Below are 27,149 nucleotides of genomic sequence, written 5' to 3' on the forward strand. Positions count from 1 at the left end.
ATTTCAACAGTGCTGACAGACTTAGTTCTTTTCTCCATTTTGGGGGGGGGGGTTGGAAATCACTTAAAACATGTAGAAATGCAAAAAAAAAATCAAAATTTTGTTGATAAAAATGTTGCAAAAAATTTTTTTCTCTAACAATTTTTTTTTGGGGGGGGGGTTGGAAATAACTTAAAACATGTAGAAATGCAAAGAAGAAATAATTTTTCTCTATAACAATTTTTTTGGGGGGGTGTAACAATTTTTTTTTGGGGTGGGGGTTGGAAATCACTTAAAACATGGAGAAATGCCAAAAAAAAAAAATTCTCTATAACAATTTTTTTGCGGGGGGTAACAATTTTTTTTTGGGGGGGGGGTTGGAAATCACTTAAAACATGGAGAAATGCAAAAAAAAAATTCCCCTTTTTTGGGGGGGGTGATAATTTTTTGGGGGGGGTTGGAAATCACTTCAAACATATAGAAATGCAAAAAAACTTTTTTCTCTAACAATTTTGGGGGGGGCTGGAAATCACTTAAAACATGTAGAAATGCAAAAAAAAAATTTTCTCTAACAATTTTTTTGGGGGGGGAGGTGTAACAATTGTTTGCGGGGGTTTGAAATCACTTAAACCATGTAGAAATGAAAAAATAATAATTTTTCTCTATAACAATTTTTTTTTGGGGGGGGTAACAATTTTTTTTTGGGGGGGTAACAATTGTTTTTGGGGTGGGGGGTTGGAAATCACTTAAAACATGTAGAAATGCAAAAAAATTTTTTTCTCTATAACAATTTTTTTGGGGGTGGAAATCACTTAAAACATGGAGAAATGCAAAAAAAAAATTCCCCTTTTTTGGGGGGGTGGTAACAATTTTTTTTGGGGGGGTTGGAAATCACTTCAAACATATAGAAATGCAAAAAAAAAACATTTTATTTCTCCAACAATTTTTTTTTTGGGGGGGGCTGGAAATCACTTAAAACATGTAGAAATGCAAAAAAAAAAAAAATTTCTCTAACAATTTTTTTTGGGGGGGAGGGGTAACAATTTTTTGGGGGGGTTTGAAATCACTTAAACCATGTAGAAATGAAAAAAAAAATTTTTTTTCTCTAAATTTTTTTTTGGGGGGTGGGGACCAAGTCCAAAATTTAATGGCATCATCCTTGGACCATACCTAACCCCCCCACCAAGTTTCGTCGAAATCCGTCGAGGAGTTTTTCCGTAATACTGTTCACAAACAAACAAACACACAAACAAACAAACAAACAAAAACAGAAAGGGGTGAAAACAGTAACCTCCATCTATCTTCGAAGATGGCGGAGGTTAACGAGCGGGTCGCTCTACGGACCGCTTTTCCAGGACCCAGACGGGCAGAAGACCATGAACCGCCGACTGACACTGACTCTCACCGACCGCCCTGACCTGACCTCCTCTCAGCGGCGCTTCCTTGTGCCCTTTCATTTCCCCGGCACCCCGCCCCTCCCTTCGTGGTACGCGGGGGAGGGGGGGACATTCCACCAGAGAAATCGGGGCGGGAGTTGAGTTCCAACCGTCATTGTTGTTTACCAGGGAAATCGGGGTGGGAGTTGAGTTCCAACCGTCATTCTTGTTTACCAGAGAAATCGGGGTGGGAGTTGTTGTTGTTCCCCTTTTGTGTTCGTGGAGATGTTGACGGTTGCTGGCGGAGTGGTGAGGATGGCGTGGATGTTGAGAGGCAGGTGTGGCTGTGGTTGTTGTGAAGCGGCGTTGTGGTTGGTGGTTGTTGTGTGATGGCGGTTGAGACGTGGTTGATTCAAAATAAAGATAGAACAGAAAAACGCCTAACTCAAAGCGTCGCAGCCCGAATGAATCACATAAATTCCCTCGAGACAGCGGATTTGGGGCTATCTACACATGTACTTAGAGATATCTCACCTACGGGCCCTTCATGGTGTGATGCGAATTTCCACAGCTGTAACAATATGTAAATTTGTGGGGTCCCAATTTAGGAGTGCAGCTTATCGGGTGAAAAAGTCTGAATGCTACAAAGTCCCAGACTACTGGAAGCATACGCCCCCACACCCTCGCAATCGGGGATATGGTGTTGCACAACAAACCGAGGATGTATGCCTCCAACCAGCAACAAAACCACCAGACCCCCCCCCCCCCCATTCATCCCCTATGAGCTGTCTTCACCTGCTGACAGTGCTGAATCCTTCCCAATCCCGAGAAGCCAGGTACCAGATCTAGGTTCTGATGCATCCCCGAGGCTTGGCACTTGTAGTCCTGGTTGCTCCAAAGCCATCGGCGACACCTGTGAGGAACATCCAACGGTGTCCCCAATCGTCTGGACACCAAGACGCTCCAATTGTGTACGTTACCAGCCCAAACACTTCAAGGATTTTATTTTGGATGCTTTGAGTCATATTGTGGTCACAATGCTTGCAGAAACTGTCATGGGGCAGAATAATCCCCGAGACCGGAGGGCAGTCGACCCGATGATGGTCTCAGTATGTCTGACTGACTGGTACATGATTTATGTGACCTCCTCCAGGTTAAGTGACCATTATCCTTGCTTAACTTTGTGTACTCTGCCTCAGTATTTGAAGCCATGTACTGTCACCTACTTTCTTCATTTATAACACCAAGAATGATTGTAGATAAATGACATCGTAACAAAACAAAACAAAAAATAAGTGGTTACGCCAGTCGAGTACGTGGTTTAATCTGTCGTGCGAGCGTGGTGCACGGGTTTACCGTGCAGGGGTGCTGTATCGTGGAAGGTTTGGCCTTGTCGGGCACGTTGTATCGTGTGTGTTATTAAAGTTGATTTCAACCTCACCAAGACTGGTGTTTGGCCTCGGTGCTCCGTTGGGGATTCCCTTTAACCGTTGTGGCGCAGTGGGGGTGAACCTGGTTTTGCCGGATAAAGTTTTTTTTCTTTGCTGTTTCTTATAGCCTTGGGGTAGCTCTTCATGATTCAGGGGGGTGACCGTTTGCAACCCTTGGGCAATTTGCTATATTAACCCTATTTGTGCCGGTAAACGCATAAACAATGAAAAAAATCAGTTTTTTTTCACTATTTATTGCAACGAACCCAACCAACATCATCACATTTGCTTGTGTCGATGTTTATTCACAAATTATGTAACCAAAAACAACTTAAGATATAAAACAATTGTGAATTACTCAGTATTAATCCTTTCCGGGCTATTTTAACCCAGGACATAAAATTTGAACACAGACAACATATGATTGCACAATAACCACCTCATCCTTACTTTAGTCACAAATAAGGTAACCAAAAACAACTTAAAATATAGAATAATGACTTAATACTCAATATTAACCCTTTCCTGACTGATTTTACCCAGCACAAAACATTTGAACATCGATAGACAACAGGGGTCTTTGATGCATTACTGCACAAAAACCACTCCAAAATTATGGCATGGGATTTTAATGTCATCTCTTGCTTTCCGACCTACTGACATTGATGCAAAATAGACTGGGTTAAACACTCAATGTGTTTAGTTTGACCTACCGTAAGATCAATTAAATTCGTGAAACAACAAATAATCTGCTACTACGAGTTGCTTCCCCAATCTCCTCAAACCTTGCTACTGCACACGTGAGCAGCCAACTGCATAACAGGCACAGAAAATTGTGCAAGGCAGACCTCTGACTTGACAACCACACCTTCTCGAATTACAGGGACTTTCACTTTTGCAACCACAACTGATCATTTCAAGAACATATTCTGGGGCCAGTTTCACATCATCTGGGACTGTAATTGGTGACAGCGACTTGTTCTTGACATCTCTCATCCATCCATATTCCTCAGGGTCCAGTGCCGGTGGATGGCCAGTTTCAAGCATTCGCCATAAGCCTGATAGTGAGCCCTCTTGACATTTTCTGTGAAAGCCTCCTTTGTCGGTGGCAGAGTGCACAGTTTGGGTGATGATGTGTGACCCTTCCCATTATTTTTACCCCAGACAAGCAATCTTGTCTCGGACATGTCTTTGGCTTTTTTCATACCAGAGCATGATGCAGAGATGAAGGTTGTAGCCTATTCCATGACAAACCTGCACAGCAGAGTGGGAGTGGTGTCCAGCCATGTGCTTCTAATATCTGAAACAATGCAATGGTGCCACCTTTTGTCAGTTTAACTAACTAATGAAGTCTTTCAGCCAATACTTCATCTTAATATGCATGGGTGATAAACAGATCAAAGCAGGAAATGTAGGGCTACGTTTGGGGTATATATGATCCCCTCGGAATGCCAGGAAAGGGTTAATAATCATCACGTTTGGGCAAATTGTGTCCAAATCAGCTGTAAAATACTTGCCTTATGAATAATAATGAGGAAAAATAAATGTGATGACTTTTGGTCACAGCAATTTACAAGATATCGCAAAAAATAGTACTTTAGGGCGCATTTGGGTGTACCCGGCATAAAAGGGTTAATATAGCAAATTGCCCAAGGGTTACGAACGGTCACCCCCCTCAATCATGAAGAGCTACCCCTAGGCTACAAGAAACAGCATAGAAAAAAAAAACTTTATCCGGCAAAACCAGGTTCACTAAAATATCTGCCTTTTGCTCCCGGACTATATTTAGGTGGAAGCAACATTTTGTCAACTCTCTTCAAGGGACACTGTTAAATTTAGACGCTCGGCGATATTTTACCACCTGGCTGCATATGTGAACACGCTGATCGTTCCCCCAATGAAATTGTATCGTTTTAACAGATTAATTTAATCTGGTGTTGATGTGGCGCAGGCATGATGGGCCAAAATGGCCTCCTCATGCGTCTAATTTCATTGTGCATGTCCTTGTGGTCGGTGAAACATTGCGTTTTTAGCAGCGTCTCGCGTAGCGAACGCTGCTCATAGAGAGTGAGAGCGTTAGCAGTAACTCCGCTTTATTGCGCGTCCAGATGTACATCACTGCCACCCCTCGCGGGCGAGTCATGATATACGAAAACCCAACCACGTGATACAGCACACTCCTCCCCTCATAAAATGACAATTTCAATGATGAAATGACAATTATAACATGACCAAACGAAACCAATCAACATTCAAAATCCTCCAAGTACCGCGGTTGTTTCCTGACCCGCCTTGGATGGGCAGCGCCGCCAGACGGCCCAGGCTCAGACGCCTCCCGGCGAGGTCGAGGTGACACCCTCGCCGGACTTGCCCCATCCGCAACAACAACCGCCCCCGGCCGACAAGCTTGTTCGTCGTCCTCGGGCAGGACTGAATCAGGTGAACACCCCGCGGGCGTCGGTACGTCCGGCCCTGGCGATACAATGCCTGGCCACGGCGACATCACAGGTGGGGGTCTCACATCGCTCCGCACGGGGGGGGGGGGGTGACGCTGAACAGCGATCATGCATTTGGTCCACGTGCCGCTTCCACACCTTCCCACCATCAGTCCGCACCATGCAATTCGCCGGCCCCAGTACCACAGAGACCACAGCCGCCACCCATTTGGAACCATGGAAATAATCGCATACCATTACCCGCTGTCCCACATCAAAACCGCGCAGCAGCATCGGGCGCGACACCGCCCCACTCACCGATCCTCCAGGTCGCAGCAAATCCAGTCTGGACCGCAATGCCCGTCCATAGAGACGAATGGCAGGAGAATCATCTGTGACAGGATGAATAGCGTTCCTGTATTGGAGCAAAAAGACATTGACCACCGTCTGTACAGGTGCAACACCCCCCCCCTGCGCAAAGCCCATTTCAACATTTCAACAAATGATTCCGCCTGCCCGTTCGTCGCAGGATGATACGGTGCGGACCTTAGATGTCGAATACCATTTTGACGCATAAACCCATCAAATACACCTGCGATGAACTGCAGACCGTTATCAGAGACCAGAACCTCGGGTAATCCTTTATTAGCAAAGACCGTCCACAATTTTTCTATTGTAATGTTTGCCGATGTATGCTGCATTACTACAACCTCCGGCCATTTAGAGAATGCATCGATCACAATCAAAAACATTTTGCCATTAACCGGCCCCGCAAAATCCACATGGACCCTCTGCCAGGCCCTGACTGGGGTTGGCCATATTCCCGAAGCTCGACGCGGGTTATCAGCATCTGTTTGACATGTGGTGCAATGCTTAACCACCTGCTCAATGTCTTTGTCCAACCCCAGCCACCACAACAGGCTACGAGCAAGACTCTTGGTCTTCACAACACCAAGGTGACTGACATGTAGTTCTTCCAAACACTGCTGCCTGAACTTCGGTGGAATCACCACCCTCATTCCCCACATAACGCACCGTTGGACCAACGACAGCTCCGATGAGCGCGACGTGAAAGGCTGAAATGGCGGTGTAGAAGGTAGACTGCTCCAATTCCCCGTAGAAATTGCCTGAACGACACGGGCGAGCACTGACTGGATCATGAGCCGATTCCACCGCGACCTGTTTGGCCGTGATCGGCCCGCTTTGGACCTGGCTCAGTGCAAACACATCAACCCGGTCGGCCGATTCAGACAAAGCTGGACCCCCCGCTCAAGGCAAGCGCGAGAGCCCGTCGCAGTTAGTATGCTTTTCGGTGCTTCGGAACTGAATATCGTAGCTGTAAGCAGCAATAAATAGACACCACCGCTGTATTCGCGCGGCCGCCACCTCCGGTACCCCGCTTTCGGGTCTCAGGATGAATTGAAGTGGTTTGTGATCCGTCTGCAAAGTGAAATGCCACCCCAGCAGGTGTTGATGAAACCTCCGCACACCCCAGACGAGGCTGAGAGCCTCGCGCTCGATCTGGGCATATTCCTGCTCTGCTGTGGACAGGGTCCGGGATGCAAAACAAACAGGCCGCTCGGAACCATCGTCCATCCTGTGGGAGAGCACTGCCCCGATGCCATATGCAGAGCTGTCACATGCCAATAAGAGCAGACGTGCAGGCTCGTAGTGCACGAGGACCGTATCCTCTGTGAGCAGCTGCTTGACTCGGTCGAATGACGCCTGGTGTGCAGGCCCCCAGGCTCAGCGCTCGTCCTTCCTGAGCAACCGCGTCAACGGCGCAAGCTGCGAGCTGAGCCCGCGCACGAACCTTTGGTAATACTGTGCCATACCAATGAATGAGCGCAGCTGCGTCTTGTCGCGAGGCGGTGGCATGTGCTGAATTGCCTCCACCTTCCGAGGGCCTTTCAACAGCCCCTCCGGCGTGATGCTGTGCCCGAGGTATTCCAAGCGCTGCTTGAAGAACGCGCACTTGTCCCTGTTCAAGCGCAGGCTGCACACTTCCAGCTTCGTCAGCACTTGGGCAATGTTCGCAAGGTGCTCATCCGCCGTTTTCCCCGCAATGAGCACATCGTCCAGGTAGGTTTGAGCGGGCAGGCCAATGCAAACCTGATCCATGGCTTTCTGCCACAAGGCCGGGGCCGAAGCAATCCCAAAACAGTCGGGTATATCGATAGAGTCCTTGACACGTGTTGATTGTCAAAAGGTCGCTACTCCCGGGATCCATTGCCAGGTGAAAATATGCATCATGCAGATCAATCTTCGTGAAGTATTGAGTCCCCGCCAATCGTGCATATATCTCATCGATTGACGGCAGTGGATATTGCTCCACGCTGAGCCCCGGGTTAACCGTGGACTTGAAGTCCCCGCACAATCGGACGTCTCCATTCCGTTTCAGCACCGTGACGACCGGGGGGGGGGGGGCCCAATCTGAGTACGACACCCGTTCGATCACTCCACAGGCCTCCAGCCTATCCAGTTCACCCTTGACCTTGTCCCGCAGGGCATACGGCACTGGTCATGGTTTACAAAAACGAGGAACCACCCCCTCCTTCAGCAAGAGCTTTGCCTGCACGTCCTTGAGTCTCTAGGTCGTGGCAAAACAAACCTTGATGTCTTTGAAGAATCTTCTCCAACTGATCCTCCCATCGGCTCGGCACGGGTTGCACAAGGTGAACGGTGGCCCAATCTAGCCTGATGCGGGTCAGCCAGTCCCGGCCTAGGAGAGACGACCCCTCCCCCGCACGACGTACAACGGAAGCGTGGCGACCCCACAGACACGTCTGCTATCCCGATGGGCGTTATCCTCTTGTGGGTGTACGTGTACAGTGTGAGGTTTGACCTGAAAAGCCTCAGGCCGTTGAGTCTACGCGCGGTCTGTTTGCCGATGATCGACACCGCCGCTCCCGTATCAACCTGAAACGTGATCGGCGTTTTGTTCACTTTGATTTCCACCGTCATCCGGCATGCCGCCGCAGGACCAATTGAAAACAAGCTCATCATCGGCTGCCGGTTCCGCCCCGGGTCGTCCATGCCATCCATGACCGTCCGTCGTCCATGACCTTAATGGTGGCCAACGCCCCTCGGCACACCCACTTCAGATGACCCACCTTGCGACAATGTAAACACACGGTGTTTTTATATGGGCACACATGCCGCAGGTGTCGACCTCCGCATCCCAAACACGTCCGCGGGGTCACCTCACTGCCCGTGCGGCCACGCGGCACCATCTGGCCCCGGCCCGCACCGAAGGTTGCGCGTGCGTTCCGGGCGCTCGCGACACCGCGTGGGCCCCCGGGCCATCTGGCATGCTGCGGCCGGCGATGGCCCGAACATCTCCGAGAGTCTGCTCGACAGCTGTGGCAGTGTCAACCGCCGAGTTGAATGTAATGGCTTCACCCTTCAGCCGTAGAATCGCCGAAACCATTTTTGCATCTTGTAAACCAGAAATAAATCGATCTCGGAGCCGAGCTGGACGCTCCCCCGTCGTGAACTTGCAGGCCACGGAAGAATGCTTCACTCGCGCCACGAAATCCGCGACGCGCTCCCCCGTACCTTTGGCGGGGCGATCGAACTGGTATCGAGCGAGCTGTAATGACTTCTCCGGTGCCAAGTGTGCTTTCATCTTCTGCACAATGTCCTGAAACGACAGCGTGTCCCGCTCTGCCAATGTTAATTGGCATTACCTCATAGGTAACACAAAACAGGCCTCACAAAACAGGAGGTGAGGAAGGCCCATGATACACTGGGCTTGTCCGGCGCCACCACATCACTCGGCAGTCGATAATGTTCCGTCGATAGCGAGGCGAGCAAGATCGACTTTTGCTTGCTCTCGTCGTCCACATCATTCTCGTGGAAATAGCACCCCAATTGTTCCGAAAACAATTCGAAGTCGTCTCCGACGAAAACGGGAACCTGTCCATGCGCCGTGACTCGTCGATCAATCATCCTCGTCAGCCTACTGATGTCCGAGGTGCAGCGGAACATGAAGAGTGAGAGTGTGAAGGCCCAGTTACACCTTGACATTTTCGCCAGCAATGGCAACGTATTAAAATGTATGTAAAACGCTGGCTGACGTTGAACTTTTGATGTTTTTTTTTTAAAGATTCGGACGTATTCATAACGAGTTGGTCGTATGCATAACATATTAGTAACGGACACAGAACGTTTCGTTGTGTTATAGCTAACTTATACCAACGAATGCTGAGCCTGTTGTCAGCTTTCCCAACCTATGCCCAACGATAGTCTAACTTATGCATAGCGCGCTGCACGCATCGCCGACGATCACGTGGCGTAGCTTTTTAAAAGGCTGCCGCACAACGATTCAAATCATAACCGCTGCAGAAATGGAACTATCACCATCGCAGTCACACCTTGGCGATCTTGCCAGCGTATGCCGACCTCTGAAAAATGCGTCTAAAACGCTGGCGCACGTCGAATACGGTATGGGTAAGTTTGGTATACGTGAATAGAATGCTAAAGTACGCTATCATACGTCGTAGTAAGTGGAGTACGTCTTGTAATTATAAACGTGTTAAACATTTTACGACGTACTTGCCGTATGACACACGCTCCGCATGCGATGGGAATAAGTTGTACGCACGATATGTTACTTGTACATCGACACACGTTACTTGTAAGGTGCTCATAAGTCGAAACACTCAAGGTAATGGTTAGCGTCAGTGTTCCAGACTCCCTGTTTTTTTTTTTCTTCGGTATGATGGTGATGTCGACACTTCGATTTCTCGTGCGGTTATGATTTAAATCGTTGAGCGGCAGCCTTTTAATTATATTATATTATAACCGCACTCGAAATCGAAGTGTCGACATCAACGTCATACAGAAGAAGAAGAAGAAAAACCCCAGGGAGTCTGGAACACTGACGCTAACCATTACCTTGACGCGTTTCGACTTATGAGTACCTTACAAGTAACGTGTGGCAACGATCGCGTAACATGCCTACAACACGTTACTCATAGGTTAGAAATAAGTTTCGGGTACGCTAAACATTACCTCGACGTGTTTCGACTTATGAGTAACTTACAAGTAACGTGTGTCGACGTGTGTCAACGATCGCGTGACGTGCCTACAACTTATGGCCAGCGTTATGCGGAACGTGTGAGTCATACGCTGGCATAAGTCTTAAAATTTAAAGCATGGAAAATTTGAGGACAACCGAAAAGTACAACGTTTAAAGCCAGCGTACAACGACGTATGGCAGTGTTTTTCCGCGTGCTCTCAATGTTATCAAAACTTACCCATAACGTATTCGACGTGTACCAGCGTTTTACACAAATTTTCCAAAAAATTGGCATAAGCTGGCTAAAACTTCAAGGTTTGACTGGGCCTTTAGCAGTAACTCCGCTTTATTGTGTGCTCACAGATGTACATCACTGCCACCCTTTTGTGGGGGAGTCATGATATACGAAAGCCCAACCACGTGATACAGGACAAGGACAAAACCCAAAAACCTTTATATTAGGACTCGGCTCCTTTATATACACGATCCGGATCTCCTTAAATAGTAAGCACTTGTACACATCCTCACATTGAGGGTGCCTTTTGAGAGCGTCTATCATGAACGTTTAAATATATTTGGACATTTGCTTTAAAGTTTCGAAAAGTTCACGTTACTATTTAAAGATTATTCCATTTAATATATTGTAATTTCGTAAATACATTATTTATTTCGTAAATACATAAATACACTATGACGGGTCACGCTATTGGCTTAATCAAGGCACGTGACTAAATATCGGAAGTTGGTTTTTTTAATTTTTTTTTTTTCAGCCGACAAATCCTTTAGGACGCCGCTCTTGGACACATATATTGTTGTTTTTTTTATAATTGTTGGTACTTGCCGTCCAATATGGGTTTTGTTGATACTAAAACGGGCTAAACCCGCGTAATGCGGGTTCCTTGTGCCAGCCGAGCTGAAAGTAACCAGTATTGAGGAAACACACGCATAATGGCGGAATAGCGTACTCCAGCGCCAAACTTCCTTGTTTATTTTAAACGTCATATGCACGTGACGCTCGCAACGACCAATGTGTGCAGTCGCTTTAATTGGGGGTCTTAAGATGGCGGCGCATTGACTTCCGCATTCCCTCCCCGTGACAGCCATCCCAGTTTGTGTGGAGAGATCAGTGATTCGTGCTGTAAACTCGTGACGTCATCTAATCCCTTCGACTTATAAAACACATCAAGCACTCAGATCTTACGAAATTACTTTCGTATATATTTTCGTCCTTTGGATGAAAGCTGAGAGATTTTGATCGTCCGTTTTAATTACATAATTTTTTATGCAAACGGAAGCTTTTCAAACGATGCACCCGGAAGTAATTCTGTGATCGTCAGGGCAACGTGTTTGTGGAGGTAATGAGTAATAGATCTTAAGCGGTTTCAAGTCTTTTGTTGTTTTTACGACATTGTAATCGGGTTTATAATTTTTTGTTAACATTGTTGTTAGTAATTTTGTTTTTGCTTTTGTTGCAAAAGGCGTTCTTGACTTTAGCAAGGCATTATTTAAGTATAATCAGGGGAAAAAGAACAGGTTCGGACCAGTGTGGGCCAATTGAGGAATAGTTCCGGGATAGTGCATCGTGATGAAAGTGAGATGGCCGGCTTATTAAACAGGTATCTTGCTTCAACTATTACACAAGAACAAGGCAGGAGAATTGCCAGTAGCTGAGAGTATCTATCAAGCAGGTGAGGAAGGGCTTTTACAGAAGATCCAGGTTGGAGTGGACGAGGTAAAGGAACAGCTCGGTCATCTAAGAGTAGATCAGGCTCCGGGGACAGATAATATGCAACCGAGAGTATTGATGGAGGTTGCTGAGCAGGTAAGTGGGATATTAACGGATATTTTCAATAGTTCACTGGAGTCAGGACAGGTACCGGATGATTGGAGAGAAGCAAAGGTAACACCATTATTTAAGAAAGGATCCAGAGAAGAATTGAGAAACTATAGACCTGTTAGTTTAACTTCAGTTGTGGGGAAGGTGTTGGAGACATTAATTAAGGACAAGATGAGGAACCATTTAAATAAATACAAACTAATTAAAGGTAGTCAGCATGGGTTTACCAAACAAATCAATTAAAGGTAGTCAGCATGGGTTTACCAAACAAAACAAGTCAGCATGTTCCTGTCTAACAAATCTTTTAGAGTTCTATGAAGCAGTGTCTGATTGGGTGGATGAGGGAAAGGCAGTAGATATAGTATATCTAGACTTTAAGAAGGCATTTGATGAGGTACCATATTGGAGGTTGTTTGGGAAGTAGTGGGGGTACCTCAGGGATCAGTACTCAGACCAATACTATTCATGATTTACATCAATGATTTAGATAATGGGGTGAAGAGTAGGCTTTCCAAATTTGCAGATGACACAAAGCGTGGAGGTAAGGTGGATAGCATAGGGCAGGGGTCTCCAACCTTTTTGGGCGGAGGGCCACAAAACGAAAGTGGTGAGGGGCGGAGGGCCACGCCCAATAAAAGGACGCTAAATTCCGGGGAAAAAATAATATAATTAATATGCGGAAATTTACACAAAAATTAGTGCTGAATGTATTTTTCTTGCCAACGAATATGATAAATGAATCATCGTGTTAAAAACACATGTGTCTAATATGAATCAAAATCATAATAAAAATTACAGAACGCTTTGATCATTGACCCTGACAAATTGGCAGTATCGTGGGCCGCATTGTAATGTAAACTTAATAGGGCACCGCGGGCCACATAAATCCGTCTAAGGGGCCACATGTGGCCCGCGGGCCGCAGGTTGGAGACCCCTGACATAGGGGGTAGTGATCAGATTCAGGAAAGTATTGATACTTGTATAGATTGGGCAAAAGATTGGCAGATGGAATTTAACCTGAGCAAGTGTCAGGTGTCAGGTGTTGGGGATGGGAAAGAACGATGAAAATAGATTACCAGCCGGGAGGTGACGATGGTTCGCGGGCATTATTGAACAATGCCACGATAGGTACAATTGAGTTAGTGGAAGCTTTTGAGGAAGCCCAACCGTAAAAACCTATCTCTTCCATCAAAATTGACCAAATCAAATCGGATTTTTTAATATGTTGTACTTGTGGACATTACGCACAGCTTCTAGGAAATGAAATTGCGAGAAAAAAATTGAGAAGAAAAAATAAAAAAATAAAGAAAAAGTTCAAGTGGGTCGTGGCTCCGCCCACAAGGGGCGTGGGATGCCCCTCATACAAAAATACACAACTCGACCATGATGTCTAGCTTGTATCCAAGTTTCATCAAGATCGCATCAAACGTCACATTGCTATGCTCTGGAGAGAGTCACAAGCAGACAGACACACAGACACAACAAAAATAATGGTCAATGCTGGCACCCGCGAACCAATAAAAAATAAATAAAAAGTTCAAGTGGGCGTGGCTTCGCCCACAAGGGGCGTGGGATGCCCCTCATACAAAAAGACACAACTAGACCATGATATCTAGCTTGTGTCCAAGTTTCATCAAGATCGCATCAAACGTCACGGAGCTATGCTCTGGAGAGAGTCACAAACAGACAGACAGACAGACAGACACACAGACACAACAAAAATAGTGGTCACTGATAGCGCCCGTGAACCAACAGAATGCAAGGGGTAATTTTGGAGCGTGTCACACAGGAGAATGATCTCGGGGTGGTAATCGATACGAGAGGGAAGCAGGTAGCACAATGCCATGCAGCAATAGGAAAAGCAAATCGGGTTTTAGGTTGTATTTGGAGGGGGATCATTTATATATCAAAAGGTGGTGTTAATTGTATAGGAATTTAGTGAGGGCCACATCTAGAATATTGTGTGCAGTTTTTGTTACTACAACTCAGGAAGGACATAGATGCCATAGTGAGGGTTCAGCGCAGGTCTACTAGATTGATTCCGGGCCAAGCTGGACTTAGCTATGAGGAGCGGCTGAAGGAGTCAAGGCTTTCTACACTACAAAGGAGGCCGTTGCGAGGTGATATGACTTAAGTTGATTAAAGGTGTAGACAAAATATGTGCAGAAGAAAAATTCAGCAGAGTAGACAGTGATAGGATCATGGGCCATAGCCTGAGAGGAAAGAAGAGGAGAGTTAAGATGGTAGTAAGGCATGGGACTTTTTCTCAGAGGAGTTAATGCATGGAATGGTCTCCCTGGAAAAGTAGTGGCAGCAGGAACAGTAGATAAGTTTAAATTGGAATTGTAGATAAGATAAACAGTCAATGAGAATAACAGTAGTTAAATTTATAAGAATTGGAGAAAAGATTAACAGTGGATGAGTTTATATGAATTGTAGTAGATAAGATAAACAGTAGATGAGTTTATATGAATTGTAGTAGATAAGATAAACAGTAGATGAGTTTATATGAATTGTAGTAGATAAGATTAACAGTAGATGAGTTTATATGAATTGTAGTAGATAAGATAAACAGTAGATGAGTTTATATGAATTGTAGTAGATAAAATAAACAGTAGATGAGTTTATATGAATTGTAGTAGATAAGATTAACAGTAGATGAGTTTATATGAATTGTAGTAGATAAGATAAACAGTCGATGAGATTAACAGTAGTTAAATTTATAAGAATTGTGGATAAGATTAACAGTAGATGAGTTTATATGAATTGTAGTGGATAAGATAAACAGTAGATGAGTTTATATTAATTGTATTAGATAAGATAAACAGTAGATAAGATAAATAGTAGATGAGATAAACAGTGGATAAGGTTATTAGAATTATAGATAAGATAAGTGGTAGATAGGTTTATAAGAATTGTAGATAAGATAAGTGGTAGATAGGTTTATAAGATAAGATAAACAGTAGATGAGATAAACGGTGGGTAAGTTTGTAAGAATTGTGGTAGATGAGATAAACAGTAGATGAGATGAACAGTAGATATGTTTGTAAGAATTAGATCGGTACCTGTAAGTATTGGAGATGGAGGGGTATAGGCATGTTGACAGGACTTTTTGGAAGCTTGAGCATGGATGGGTGATTGTGTGCATGTGTATGGAGTGCTGTTGGTGGGGGTCTCATCAAGAGGTGTTGTGTAGTTGATGTTGTGTTTTTTTTTTACCCAAGCCCATCTATGCCCTTTGGCCCTCCCCTGGAAAGAAAAAAAAATACATTTTGTTTCTTTTTTACAAAAACTACAAAAAAAATCCACAAAGAACACTTCATTAAAAAAAAAAAACATTTAGCATTTTCTTATTTTGATGTGTTGATAAATTGGTATGGTGTTGATGTGGCATAGGCATAAGTTTGTAAGGAGTAGAAAGGCTGAATGGCCTCCACCTGCTTCTAATTTCCTTGTGTTCCTTGTGTTGCTCTTTCTAGTGTTGAGATTTTGTGCCGTGCATGCAATGGCCGAGGAGGAGCGGAAGGTCCGTGTCAGTACGCCGATGCTTCCCGTGGAGTCCGTACGTCTCATTGCTGAGTCGATGGGGGTGTCACAGCTGCCTGAGGAGGCCTGTCAGATGCTGAGTGAAGATGTCAGTTACCGCCTCAAGGAGCTTACTCAGGTACGTGCACTCCTTGATCAGACAACGTGCCCTTTCGTTGTGTTCCCACTCATACCATTTTAAGCATTTAATGTTGGTGTGTGATTATGTGTTGTTTTAAATAATAGCGAGAACGACACTTGGTAGAAGGCATACCTCCGCCATGTACGTTTTGTATCCTACCAATAGGTTGGATCTGGAGCAAAATCGAATCGGCTTGTTCTTGTCACGTACTCAACTCATCCACCAAGTTTCGTCCGAATTCGTCCATAACTTTTTGAAATATCATGCTATACTGGTAGAGAGTTCTGGCCCTACCTCTCAATGGTGAAGAACCACTTGAAAATTAAAAAAAAACTCTCGTATCTGGATTTGCATCTTCACCAAAATCAAATATATTCGGCCTTGTCACACACTCAACCTGTACTCCAAGTTTCGTCTGTGTACATCCATAACTTTTTGAAATGTCATGCTATACTGGTATATACTTTTTGTCCCCATCCCTAAATCATGAAGACTCACTTGAAAATTAAAAAAAATTCCCATATCCAGATACGGATTCGTATCTGCACCAAAATAGAATCAATTCGTCCTCGTCATACACCCAACCTGCCCACCAATTTTTGTTCGAATCTGTCCACAACTGTTTGAGATGTCGTGCTTACAGACACAGACAGACAGACAAACTGGGGTAAAAAAAACAAAACCTCCATCCACATTCAGTGGTAGAAGTGATTAAAAATGTGTATTACACTGAAGGATGGGTAACCAAATGTGGAATTAAGAGATAGGTTAGGTATATAATTTATTAGTGAGGTTATGCGTAGGGGTAGGTTGAGAAGGTTCAGACATCTGGAAAGGATGGGGGTGAGCATCTGGATGAAAAGGTGTATAAATATGAATGTGAATGGAAGGAGAGTTAGAAGCCATCTAAGGAAAACGTGGGATGTATTGCTGAGAGACAGTCTTAGAGTTAAAGTCCAAACAAGAGGGCTAGCAAGGGATCGTGCAGCCTGGAAAGCAGCCATTAGGTGAACCACGGCTTCCACATACAAGCATGGAAACAGCTATAAAACGACGACGACGATGACGATGATTATGATGATGATGATGGAATATGACAAGAAATCTCCTCACTTTCTTTCACATTCTTGTGCTGGTTAGGGGTTGCATCTGGAAGTCATAAAATTTGGGAAAACCATGACACTAGTACAGTCAGCTCGGGCTATTGACTATTGATGAGAGCATGGCATTCAGAGGGGGTTGCAAGAAGAAGACACAAACAACTCCACATATTGCAGTAAAAAATGGTGATAATTTGGACTCTCCTTTGTGTAACACGTGGAAGGTCTTCAATGCCTTAAAAAAAAAGTTTTCCAACGAAGCCCATCTTGAAAAGGGATGGAATGGGGGAGTGGGTGCTGGAGGAATGTGAGTGGACAGGTTACCGTATGCATATCTGCAAAAAGTGTGTGTCATTGGTTGTTGTCTCCATTTGTGGGTTTCAGGAGGTAGAAAGAACGAAGTCCTCCCAGGACTCAAAGTATCCACCTCTGCTTCGGTAAGGGATTGCAGTTCAAGGACCAAGCTGTTCAACCTTTGTTCTCAGAGTTTTGTTCCGAGGGCTCTTTTCAGGATCGACACCGAACCCCAGACTGCCTCCAATTGTAGTTCATTTGTGCTAATTTTCCCATGGATGGTTTTTAATACCTCATTGAGGTTCTTCTTTATTGTGTGTGTGTGTATACGCTTACTTTGGATATTCTGTGTTCCTGTAACGGAGAACTCGTGTCCCCTTTCTTTGACCATTTTGAGAGTTGGCCCACATATATTATGCGAGATTCCACTTGAAGGCCACCATGTGGTATAAGCATTAGAACTTCTAGAGGAATATTTGAATTCCCATTAATTCCAAAGTACAACCAAATGTTGGGGTTATGGGAAAAGGAGATGGGGCCTGTGGTTGGGGAGACAGAACAACATTCTGGCATGTGAATTGCATCTTGCAACAGATGATTGAACCTTCATCATCAAAAACTAGAATTAATCGTTTTTAGGGCAATGTATTCACCGAGTTCTGCTTTCTAATGTGTTTTGACTTGATGACGCGTCTTTGTTACAATATCTTCGGTTTTTGTTTTTATTACTATCTATATATTAATACTGAAGGACCAATTTTGTGCTCCTCTGAGCGGTCGCGTCACGTTTTTCTCGGTACTGTGACCTGGACTGAAAGAAACTTCGTACCTGTAAGAGTGCATGGAACATAGTGGCAACAGTCAAACTTCAACTCTGAAGCAGAATAAACACTTTTCGTTGAGACGGGAGCGAGGAGTGAAGAGGCGGGGGCGGGGGATGAAGAGACAGGGGCAGGGAGTGAAGAGGCGAGGGGCAAAGTAAGCAAATATTTGGGCGGGGGTAAGCAAATTGAAAGCGGGAGATGGGGGGAAATGGGGTGGGGGATGAGTGGACGGGGCGGGGGTGAATTAGGCGGGGTTGAGTGTGAGGGGGTGGACAGGGGGGCGAGGAATCAAGAGACAGCGGCAGGTAGTGAAGAGGCGGGGGCGGGGCCGGGGTAATTAAATTTTTGGGCGGGGGTAAGCAAATTGAAGGCGGGGGAGAATGGGGCAGGGGCGGGTGATGAGTAGGTGGGGGCAAGCACGCCCTGTCCAGTCCATGTCCCTCGAGTGTGGTTGAGCTGGTGAGGGTGGTTGAATGAACGGAATCCGTCTGTGATGGGGTTTCGGCGAGTTATAATTATTTTTAGTTTATTTTGATGTGTATCACATGCAAGAAGGATGTTGTGGTAAAGTCTTGAAATCTCATCTGACCTTTTGCATTATGCTCTAGCTATCCACAAGTTCAAAGCCCATAAACTGCATTGATTTATCAATTGTCGAATAAACTTGGGGGCATACTCCACTGATAATTATGGTTCCCTTCAGCGGCGGTTGAGTCTTGATTATCTGCTCTGAGTACCCAGTGCGAGTACCCAGTACCCAGTATGTTGACATTTTTTTCCCCAATGATGCTGGACGATTTGCTTTTCTCATTTACTTATCTGTCAACAATCTATTATCTATTACTAAAAGGATAACCGTCCGTCAGTGTGTCAGGCTTCATTCTAAAGGGTTCCTGCTGCCCGTAGAGTGATAAAAATGGTACCGTTGGAAAGGTAATCATCAATTTTTGTTGGATGGAAAGCGAATAATCAGTTTACTTGGAAGAAAAATCCGTGTTCGTTAATTTTAAAGATGCCTGCTTTGAAAGCCTGTATATCAGTTATTGAAGAAGAAGTAGAAGGACCTCGAGCTTTAATGTGGTTCTTGCTGTCGTAGAATAAAAATGGTACCATTGGAATGCTAATAATCAATTTACTTGGAATAAAAATTTGTGTCCGTTTGGTCACAAAGATGCCTGTTTCAAAAGCCCTCTTTCCAGGATTGAAGAAGAACAAGCATAATGGTAGCTTGATGCAGCGGTTCCAACGGTAACATTTCTCATTCCACACCAGCAGGAACAATTTAGTAGGACATGGAAGGAGCATACAAAATTATATAAAGTAATACTTCTCAAATAAATAGAAAAAATATTTACATAAGTACATGGAACGAACACACAAATACAACAACAACCACAGCCACCACTGCAGCAACAACAACTACATGTTATAAAAGATCCTTGTTTGTGTTTTTCACTTCAATTTTACATTGTCGTTGATATTTGCAGATAGACATTCAATATGTTTGTGAAGTACAAAGTGCTGTCTTTTGATTAAAGTCATTAAACCTGCGAGCGAAATGACAGGTAGGCATACCTATTATGAATTAAATAACATGATGACTGAACATACATTGTGGTGATTGTTTAATATGTCATGACGTTGTGGCATGACATCAGCATAGAGGAATTGTGACTCAAAACCAAAGAGCTTTTATGGGGCGAATTTTTGAATCGCAAACAAGGGTCAGAGTAAAATCCGTGAAATAGATATTTTTCAGGTATGAACTGCATTCTGTGGTCATGTTAAACGTGTTAACTTGTCTTTCTCACCTTCCTCACATTTTAGGAGGCTGCAAAATTCATGAGACATGGGAAGCGGTGCAAAGTTTCAATGATAGATTTTGATCATGCTCTCAAACTGAAGAATGTTGAGGTGAGATAATGAGAGACTGTGCCAGCATTATTTGTCTTGCTCTGGGTAATGAGCTGTCCCTCCTTTCTTGCTTTTATATTCACTGTTTTTTGTGTGCAAAGTCGAGGTTCATGGAAGAGTGAGTTGACAGAGGGTTAAGGGAAATGCACTGCAAATGGGACAACGTAGGGATGAATAAGCAGGTGGATGGGATAGAGTAGGGAAGGAAACGTCGCAAATTAAATGGGAGATGTTGGGATTAAGAGATGGGTTAGGTGTAGAATGAGGATAGAAAATATCACGGGGAAAGGTGGTGGAGCACTGCTAACTTCAAACCTTGGGGGAAATGAATCGAACAGACAAAAAGAGTAAGTTTCACAAGTGATAGAAGATTGTATTAAAGGAGTGGAAGTGAGTGCTAAGTTTGAATTTCTGGAGTTTCACAAGGAGTTTCTAGAAAAACACCTCTGACCTGGATGTACTTGGGAGAGATTGGGGTGGGGGGGGGTGGGGGATGAAAGAGAATAGCAAGCAAGAAATGAGAGGCAGGAATAAATGAGCCACCATTCCATCCGTGATGAAAGAGCTGCAGGCCTTGAGCTTCTGCTTCCTTGTGGGAGATGTCAGTGTTGAGAGCTTTGGATTCCATAGGATTCAGGAGAGACTTGTGCAGGTTATCAATATTGTGAAGGTTATGTGAAGGCTGCATATCAAAGGGCGGAGGAGCTCCTTGTGAGCCAACGGCCATCCATATCTAGTGCCCAACTGTGTCTGCGGACGTCCTCCTGCAGTTGGGTTACTTCTTATTAGGAGGTTGGTGGCAGGATTTTCACTCCGGCCACCGTAAAACGCTTCATTCCGCAAAACGCAAAAACGCAAAAAAATCTGAAAACCCACTCCGTGGGAGTACCTCCTGTGCAGCTTCCCTTCGCAGGGCAGCTCACCGGATGACAGGATTGGGGCAAAGCCTTCGGGACCCCCAATCTTTGATAGGAGGGAAACCACGGGGTAACATCCCTGGGTCAGATTGCGGGAGAGTGTGTCGGAGTGGTGCTGAGGTGTCGTCCACCAGACGGCGGTCTCCTTGGGTTAACCTGAGGCGGTCCCTTCGGGTGGGTGCCTGGAATGTCCTATCCCTAAGAGAGGATGATCACCTGTCTCTGTTATCATCTGAGCTCAAGCGTTTGGACATCGGGATTGCAGCTCTCTCTGAGGTTCGGAGACCGGATTGCGGCGAGATAATGGTGGGTGGTTACACCTACTATTGGTCTGGTCGCTCTGATGGTTACCATACCCAAGGAGTTGCTGTAGCTGTGTCCAATAAGCTGACCCCAATGATAATTGAGGTAACACCGGTCAACGAGCGTATTATGAGATTAAGGATTCGCCACTCCTTAGGTGTCATTTCCCTGGTCTCTATTTATGCTCCGACTGAGGCGAGTGATCTCACCGTGAAGGATGCATTCTACGCCACACTCGAGTCTGTGGTTGATCAGTGCCCCAGACGAGATACACTTCTAGTCTTGGGGGATTTCAATGCATCGACTGGAACTGATAGGGATGGTTATGAGGTGTGTGTTGGTCCCCATGGGTCAGGAACTATGAACCAGAATAGCACTAAGTTCCTTGACTTTGCAAGAAGTCATGGACTTAGGGTGGCTGGTTCATGGTTTCAGCGCCCGCAAGCTCATCGCTGGACTTGGTATTCCAACGCTGACGGTGTGGCAAAGGAGATTGACCATGTCCTCATTGACGGTCGTTGGAGGATGATCCAGAACTGCAGGGTCTACCGGAGTGCTCAGTTCCTCAATACTGACCACAGGCTTGTTGTAGCAACTCTAAAGCTGCACCTTAAATCCTGGAGAATGGTACCATCCCAGCCTAGGCTGGATGTTGCCAAGCTCAGGGATGAGAGAGTAGCTGAGGAGTTTGCGAACAGGCTGAGTGGACACTTGGGGGGTCTGGGTGCTTTGGGGGGTCCTGAAGAGTTGTGGAGCACCTTCAAGACCACCGTCCTTGATGTTGCCGGTGGATGCCTTGGAGTTCACCGCAGGGCAAAGAAGAATTTTGTCTCTCAAGGGACACTGGATACCATTTACCAGAGTCGCAGGGCCAGGCTGAATGGCACAGCTGAGCTGTTCAGGGAGCTGAGGCGTAAAACTGTACGTGCACTGAGGGTGGACAAGGAGGCCTATGTGCGAGGAATCTGTGAGGGGGTAGAGCATCACCTGTGGACAGGTGATTCTCGTCCCGCTTACAGGGGAATTCGCGCATTACGTTCATCCAAGCCCATCCCTCGGAGCACTGCAGTTCGAGCAGAGAGTGGTAGGCTCTTGACAGAGGAGTCTGAAGTGAAGGCCCGCTGGGCCGGTTACTTTGAGCGGTTGTACCAGGCTGATCCCCCAGCTGTCGAGTTGGATGTCAGGGGTGTTACAATCCCTGTTGCTGACCCTCGAATCAACTGTGGTCCACCATCGCTTGTGGAAACACGGGCTGCGGTGAACCAGTTGAAACGGGGCAAAGCTCCAGGGATCTGTGGCATCCATGCTGAACTTCTCAAGGCTGGTGGAAATGCTGCACTCGTGTCGTTGCATGCAGTTTTGTGCTCTGCCTGGAACACAGGCATCATCCCAACTGACTGGAAGAGGGGCCTTGTTGTCCCTCTCTGGAAAGGGAAGGGTGATCGCCAAGACTGCAACAACTACCGAGGGGTGACGCTGCTCTCAGTGCCGGGCAAGGTCTTTGCTCGGATAATTCTTGATAGGGTTCGCCACCATCTGCTTGAGCACCAGCGTCCAGAGCAGTCAGGCTTTACACCAAAGAGGTCAACGATTGACCGTATCCTTGCACTTCGTGTCCTCACCGAACGCAAACGAGAGTTTCGGCAGGGGCTGCTTGCAGCCTATGTTGATCTCTGTAAAGCGTTCGATTCAGTGAATCGGGATGTCCTCTGGAGGATTCTTGGTCTTCGTGGGGTGCCACCGAGACTGATCGATCTGATGTCTGAACTCTACTCTGGTACTGAGAGTGCTGTGAAGTGTGGTGGTACCATCTCTGACTTATTTCCAGTTGTTACTGGAGTTCGTCAGGGATGTGTACTTGCCCCCACACTTTTCAGCACTTGTATGGACTGGATTTTTGGGAGGATGTCGGAGAGATCAAGTTGCGGTGCATCGTTTGGCAATGTCAAGATCTCGGACCTTGATTTTGCGGATGATGCAGTCATCTTTGCGGAGACTTTAGACATCCTCTTGGGGGCCCTGGAGGTGCTGAATGAGGAGTCGGAGCCGTTGGGATTACGGATTTCTTGGGTCAAAACTAAGATCCAGGCTTTCGGTGACATCTTGGATACTGCTGTCCTGTCTGTGTCTGTTTGTGGTGAGGATGTTGAGGTCGTGGATAGATTCACTTACCTTGGCAGTGATATTCATGTCTCCGCAGGTTGTGAGCCGGAGGTCAATAGACGTCTGGGTCGGGCCTGGGGAGTCATGGATTCACTGGTGTGGGGTGTGGCGCTGCCGGTACCTGTGCGGGAGGATGAAAGTCCGAGTCTTCAGGTCCTTGGTACTTCCAGTCTTGCTCTATGGGTGCGAGACTTGGACTTTGACCAAGGATTTGAGACGGAGACTTAATTCCTTTGGTACCAGGTCTCTTCGGAGAATCCTTGGCTATCGCTGGTCGGATTTTGTGTCCAACGAGCGGTTGCTGAGAGAGACTCGGATGAGATTTGTTACCTGCATAGTCCGTGAGCGTCAGCTGCGGCTGTATGGACATGTGGCTCGTTTTCCTGACGCTGATCCTGCTCACCAGATTCTCTCAGCGAGGGAGTCTCATGAGTGGAGGAGGCCAGTGGGCCGACCACGTTCCTCATGGTTGCAGCAGGTTGACCATCATCTCAAGGAGATGGGGATGGGCCTGGCATCTGCCTGGGGGATGGCCAGACGGAGGCCCCTGGAGTACCGGCGGAAAGTGGACGCAGCGACGCGCTGTTCTGGCACATGCTCCCATACCTGACCTGACCTGACCTGTGAAGGTAGGGCACCAGCCTCAAAAGGAAAAACAGTACTCCATTGAGCTATGGAAAAATGTCATGTAGCCTGCTATAAGTTCGGGTTTCCCAAGGAATGACTCGTCACAGTAGAGGATGCCCAGTCTGCAGCTGGGTTTAGAAGCCATCTTTCATTATATGGTTATCCCAGGAGAGGTCTTGGCTGATGGTGAGGTCCAGAAGTTTATGGGACTGAACCGCTTCCAGTGGTTGAATGTGGAAAATAGCTATGGTGGGTTTTGCTGCAGTTTTACGATTTTGGTTTGCAGATGCATCTGCTGAATGCTCACATTGCAGTTTCTTATGTGCGATTAAACTAGGAATGACAATTTTTGATACTGATTAAAAATAACACTAATAAATAAATATATACACTACCGGTCGAAAGTTTTAGAACACCCCCATTTTTCCAGTTTTTACTGAAATTTAAGCATTTCAACTCCAGTAAATAACCTGAAATGATACAAAGCAAAGCGGTAAACTGCCAGAGGTTAAAAAACAAAGTTTAAGTTACCAAAAACTGAAATATATATATATATATATATATATATATATATATATATATATATATATATATATATATATATATATATATATATATTACCAAAAACTGAAAAATAATGTAAATTTCAGAATTGTTAAAAAGGCCTTTTTCAGGGAACAAGTAATGGGTTAGCAACTGCAGCTATTCTGCAGCAATGGAAGTAAATTAAGCCTTTAAAGTTAATGCAAACAATTCCTTCAGGTGTCCCAACTTTTGTTGATTAATTACAAACCCTCTCTCTGTATAAAAGCAGTGATGGAACAGACTGTGCTACTACACCCTCTGAAGCATTATTTGGACAACATTGCACTGCAGGAAGTAGTATATTGTTATCATAATTACAAGAAAAAGACAATTAACAAAGGAAGACAGACAGACCATTATAACCCTTAAAAGTGTCGGTCTTTCCTTTCGAGAAATTGCAAAGAAGCCAAGGTGTCAGTGAGTGGAGATTCCTACACCATCAAAAGGCACTTGGAAACTGGAAGAAACTGACAGGAAGAGGTCTGGCAGACCCAAAGCCACAACACAATCAGAAGACAAGTTTCTGAGAGTCAACAGCTTGCGTGATAGGCGGCTCACAGGACAGCAGCTTCAAGCACAGCTTAACACTGGTCGAAGTAAGGAAGTCTCAGTTTCAACTGTGAAGAGAAGACTTTGAGCTGCAGGTTTGACAGGTCGAGTTGTAGTCAGAATGCCATTGCTAAGATAGCAAAATAAGAAAAAGAGGCTTGCCTGGGCCATGAAGCACTGCCAGTGGACTACTGAAAACTGGAAGAAGGTCTTATGGACCGATGAATCAAAATTTGAAATCTTTGGTTCATCACGTAGGGTTTTTGTACACCGTCGGGTAGGCGAAAGGATGATTCCTCAGTGTGTGACACCAACTGTCAAACATGGAGGAGGAAGCGTGATGATCTCGGGCTCTTTTGCTGGATCCAGAGTCAACGACTTGCACAGTGACTGGCACCCTGAACCAAAAGGGCTACCACAGCATTTTGCAGCACCATGCAATACCCTCTCGTCTATGCCTAGTTGGTCAGGGATTCATCCTACAGCAAGATAATGACCCAAAACATACCTCCAGGCTATGTCAGAACTACCTTAGAAGAAAGGAACAAGACGGTTGGCTTCAAATCATGGAATGGCCAGCACAGTCTCCAGACCTAAACCCCATCGAACTAGTTTGGGATGAACTGGACAGAAGGGTGAAAGCAAATCAACCTACAAGTGCAACACACTTGTGGGAACTTCTGCAACAGTGTTGGGAAGAACTTTCCAAACAATATTTGATTTCCATTGTAGAAAGAATGCCAAGAGTATGTTCGGCTCTTATATCTGCAAAAGGTGGCTGCTTCGATGAATCAAAAATTTAGATTAAATTTTGTTCAACAAAATGACTCCATGATTTCTTTTTTTATCTGCAATTGTTTATGTGTTCTATGCTTAAATTTCAGAGGACATTGAAACATTAAACTGCTTAAATTTCAGTGAAAACTGGAAAAATGGGGGTGTTCTAAAACTTCAGATCCGAAGTGTAATTGTAAAATTTTACTGGAAGAGTAAAGATGCGTGCTCGGCAAACAATTGTGGTTGACTCGTAATTCGATACCATTGCACATATCGTGGTTATTCTTAATTCATTGACTGCTTTCCAACAATGATCACCTGCAACTCAAATCCATTTGGAAGAGATTTTAAAAACTAATAGCCCTACGACTTCAATTTAAGGAGTGCATTAGTTCGTGTTTTTATCAATGAAAGTTTACGAGTCTTGGTGTTATCTGCTTCTCACATTTTCTGCCCTTGTGCAGCCACTTTATGGCTTCTACCCTAAGGAGTCCATTCCGTTCCGCTTTGCAAGTGGTGGTGGGCGTGAACTGTTCTTCTATGATGAGCAGGAAGTGACATTAAGTGATGTTATCAACACTCCACTTCCTCGAGCACCCCTTGATGTCTCTCTCAAAGGTCAGGGGTCAGTTGGGCTGCATATCCGTTTTGCGATGGATAAGCTATTTCATTCTATTGTGTATTCCTTATTATTGTTGATTAGTGACTTCATTTCTAATACACACGACGAGAAGAAAAATTGTTTTTTTATTTACAACACAACTTTGAGGAATATCTGATTGCAATTACCAATTTGGCACAAAATTTTACCTCTCAGGTGAACTCGGTTTTCAGTTGTGAATTATTTTGATGTTCCATGCAAGAATGTGATTTCTTCCTTCATTCGAGGTAGAGCAATGAGCTTGCCAATTGAAAGGTCTTTGTAGGTCTGCACACTGAGGTGTAACTCAGTTGGATAATTAGCATTTCCTGCAGTATGTGGGACCTGGTGTACTTAAAGGCCACTTTTTCAATAAAATGGGAAATAAAACTTGTTCTTTTCGAGCATATTGACAGTTATCATTTGACACCAGAAATTAAAGGTTACTGTTTTATGACCCCATGCACATGAAACGGAAAGCGGGGATAAGCAATTGGTTCATGTCCGTCCATCCGTCTTCTCAGTTTATAATCGAGGAACACCTTATTCATATCGAATGTTATATTTTGAACACGAATCGGAACATGAATAGAAAGATAAGTTTGCCGTTTTACCATACTTTGGCTCAGAATTCGTCACAATCACGCATGCACAGGGAGGAGTGACAATTTTTTTTGCTCTCTCTGTCTGTCTGGCAATCAAACAAAAT

General features: G+C 45.2%; 1 protein-coding gene across 4 annotated transcripts in view; it reads left to right on the top strand.

The window, feature by feature from the left end:
- The first annotated feature begins 11,483 nt into the window (after nucleotides 1-11,483).
- Nucleotides 11,484-27,149, top strand: part of TAF6 (TATA-box binding protein associated factor 6) — a 58,007-nt gene continuing 42,341 nt past the window's right edge. For 2 of the 4 annotated variants that reach the window (XM_085888006.1, XM_085888009.1), the window contains exons 1-4: nucleotides 11,484-11,598; nucleotides 15,560-15,744; nucleotides 19,793-19,879; nucleotides 26,265-26,418. In XM_085888006.1, the coding sequence (XP_085744132.1) occupies nucleotides 15,586-15,744; nucleotides 19,793-19,879; nucleotides 26,265-26,418 (400 nt within the window). In that variant the 5' untranslated portion in view covers nucleotides 11,484-11,598; nucleotides 15,560-15,585. Of the gene's footprint in view, nucleotides 11,599-11,838; nucleotides 11,860-15,559; nucleotides 15,745-19,792; nucleotides 19,880-26,264; nucleotides 26,419-27,149 lie in introns of those variants that run through there. The other 2 variants (XM_085888008.1, XM_085888007.1) reach the window with 2 other exon arrangements.

This window comes from Eptatretus burgeri, chromosome 7 (assembly GCF_056783735.1).
Source record: "Eptatretus burgeri isolate ZD-2024b chromosome 7, Ebu_testis_v1, whole genome shotgun sequence".
Classification (NCBI taxonomy): domain Eukaryota; kingdom Metazoa; phylum Chordata; class Myxini; order Myxiniformes; family Myxinidae; genus Eptatretus; species Eptatretus burgeri.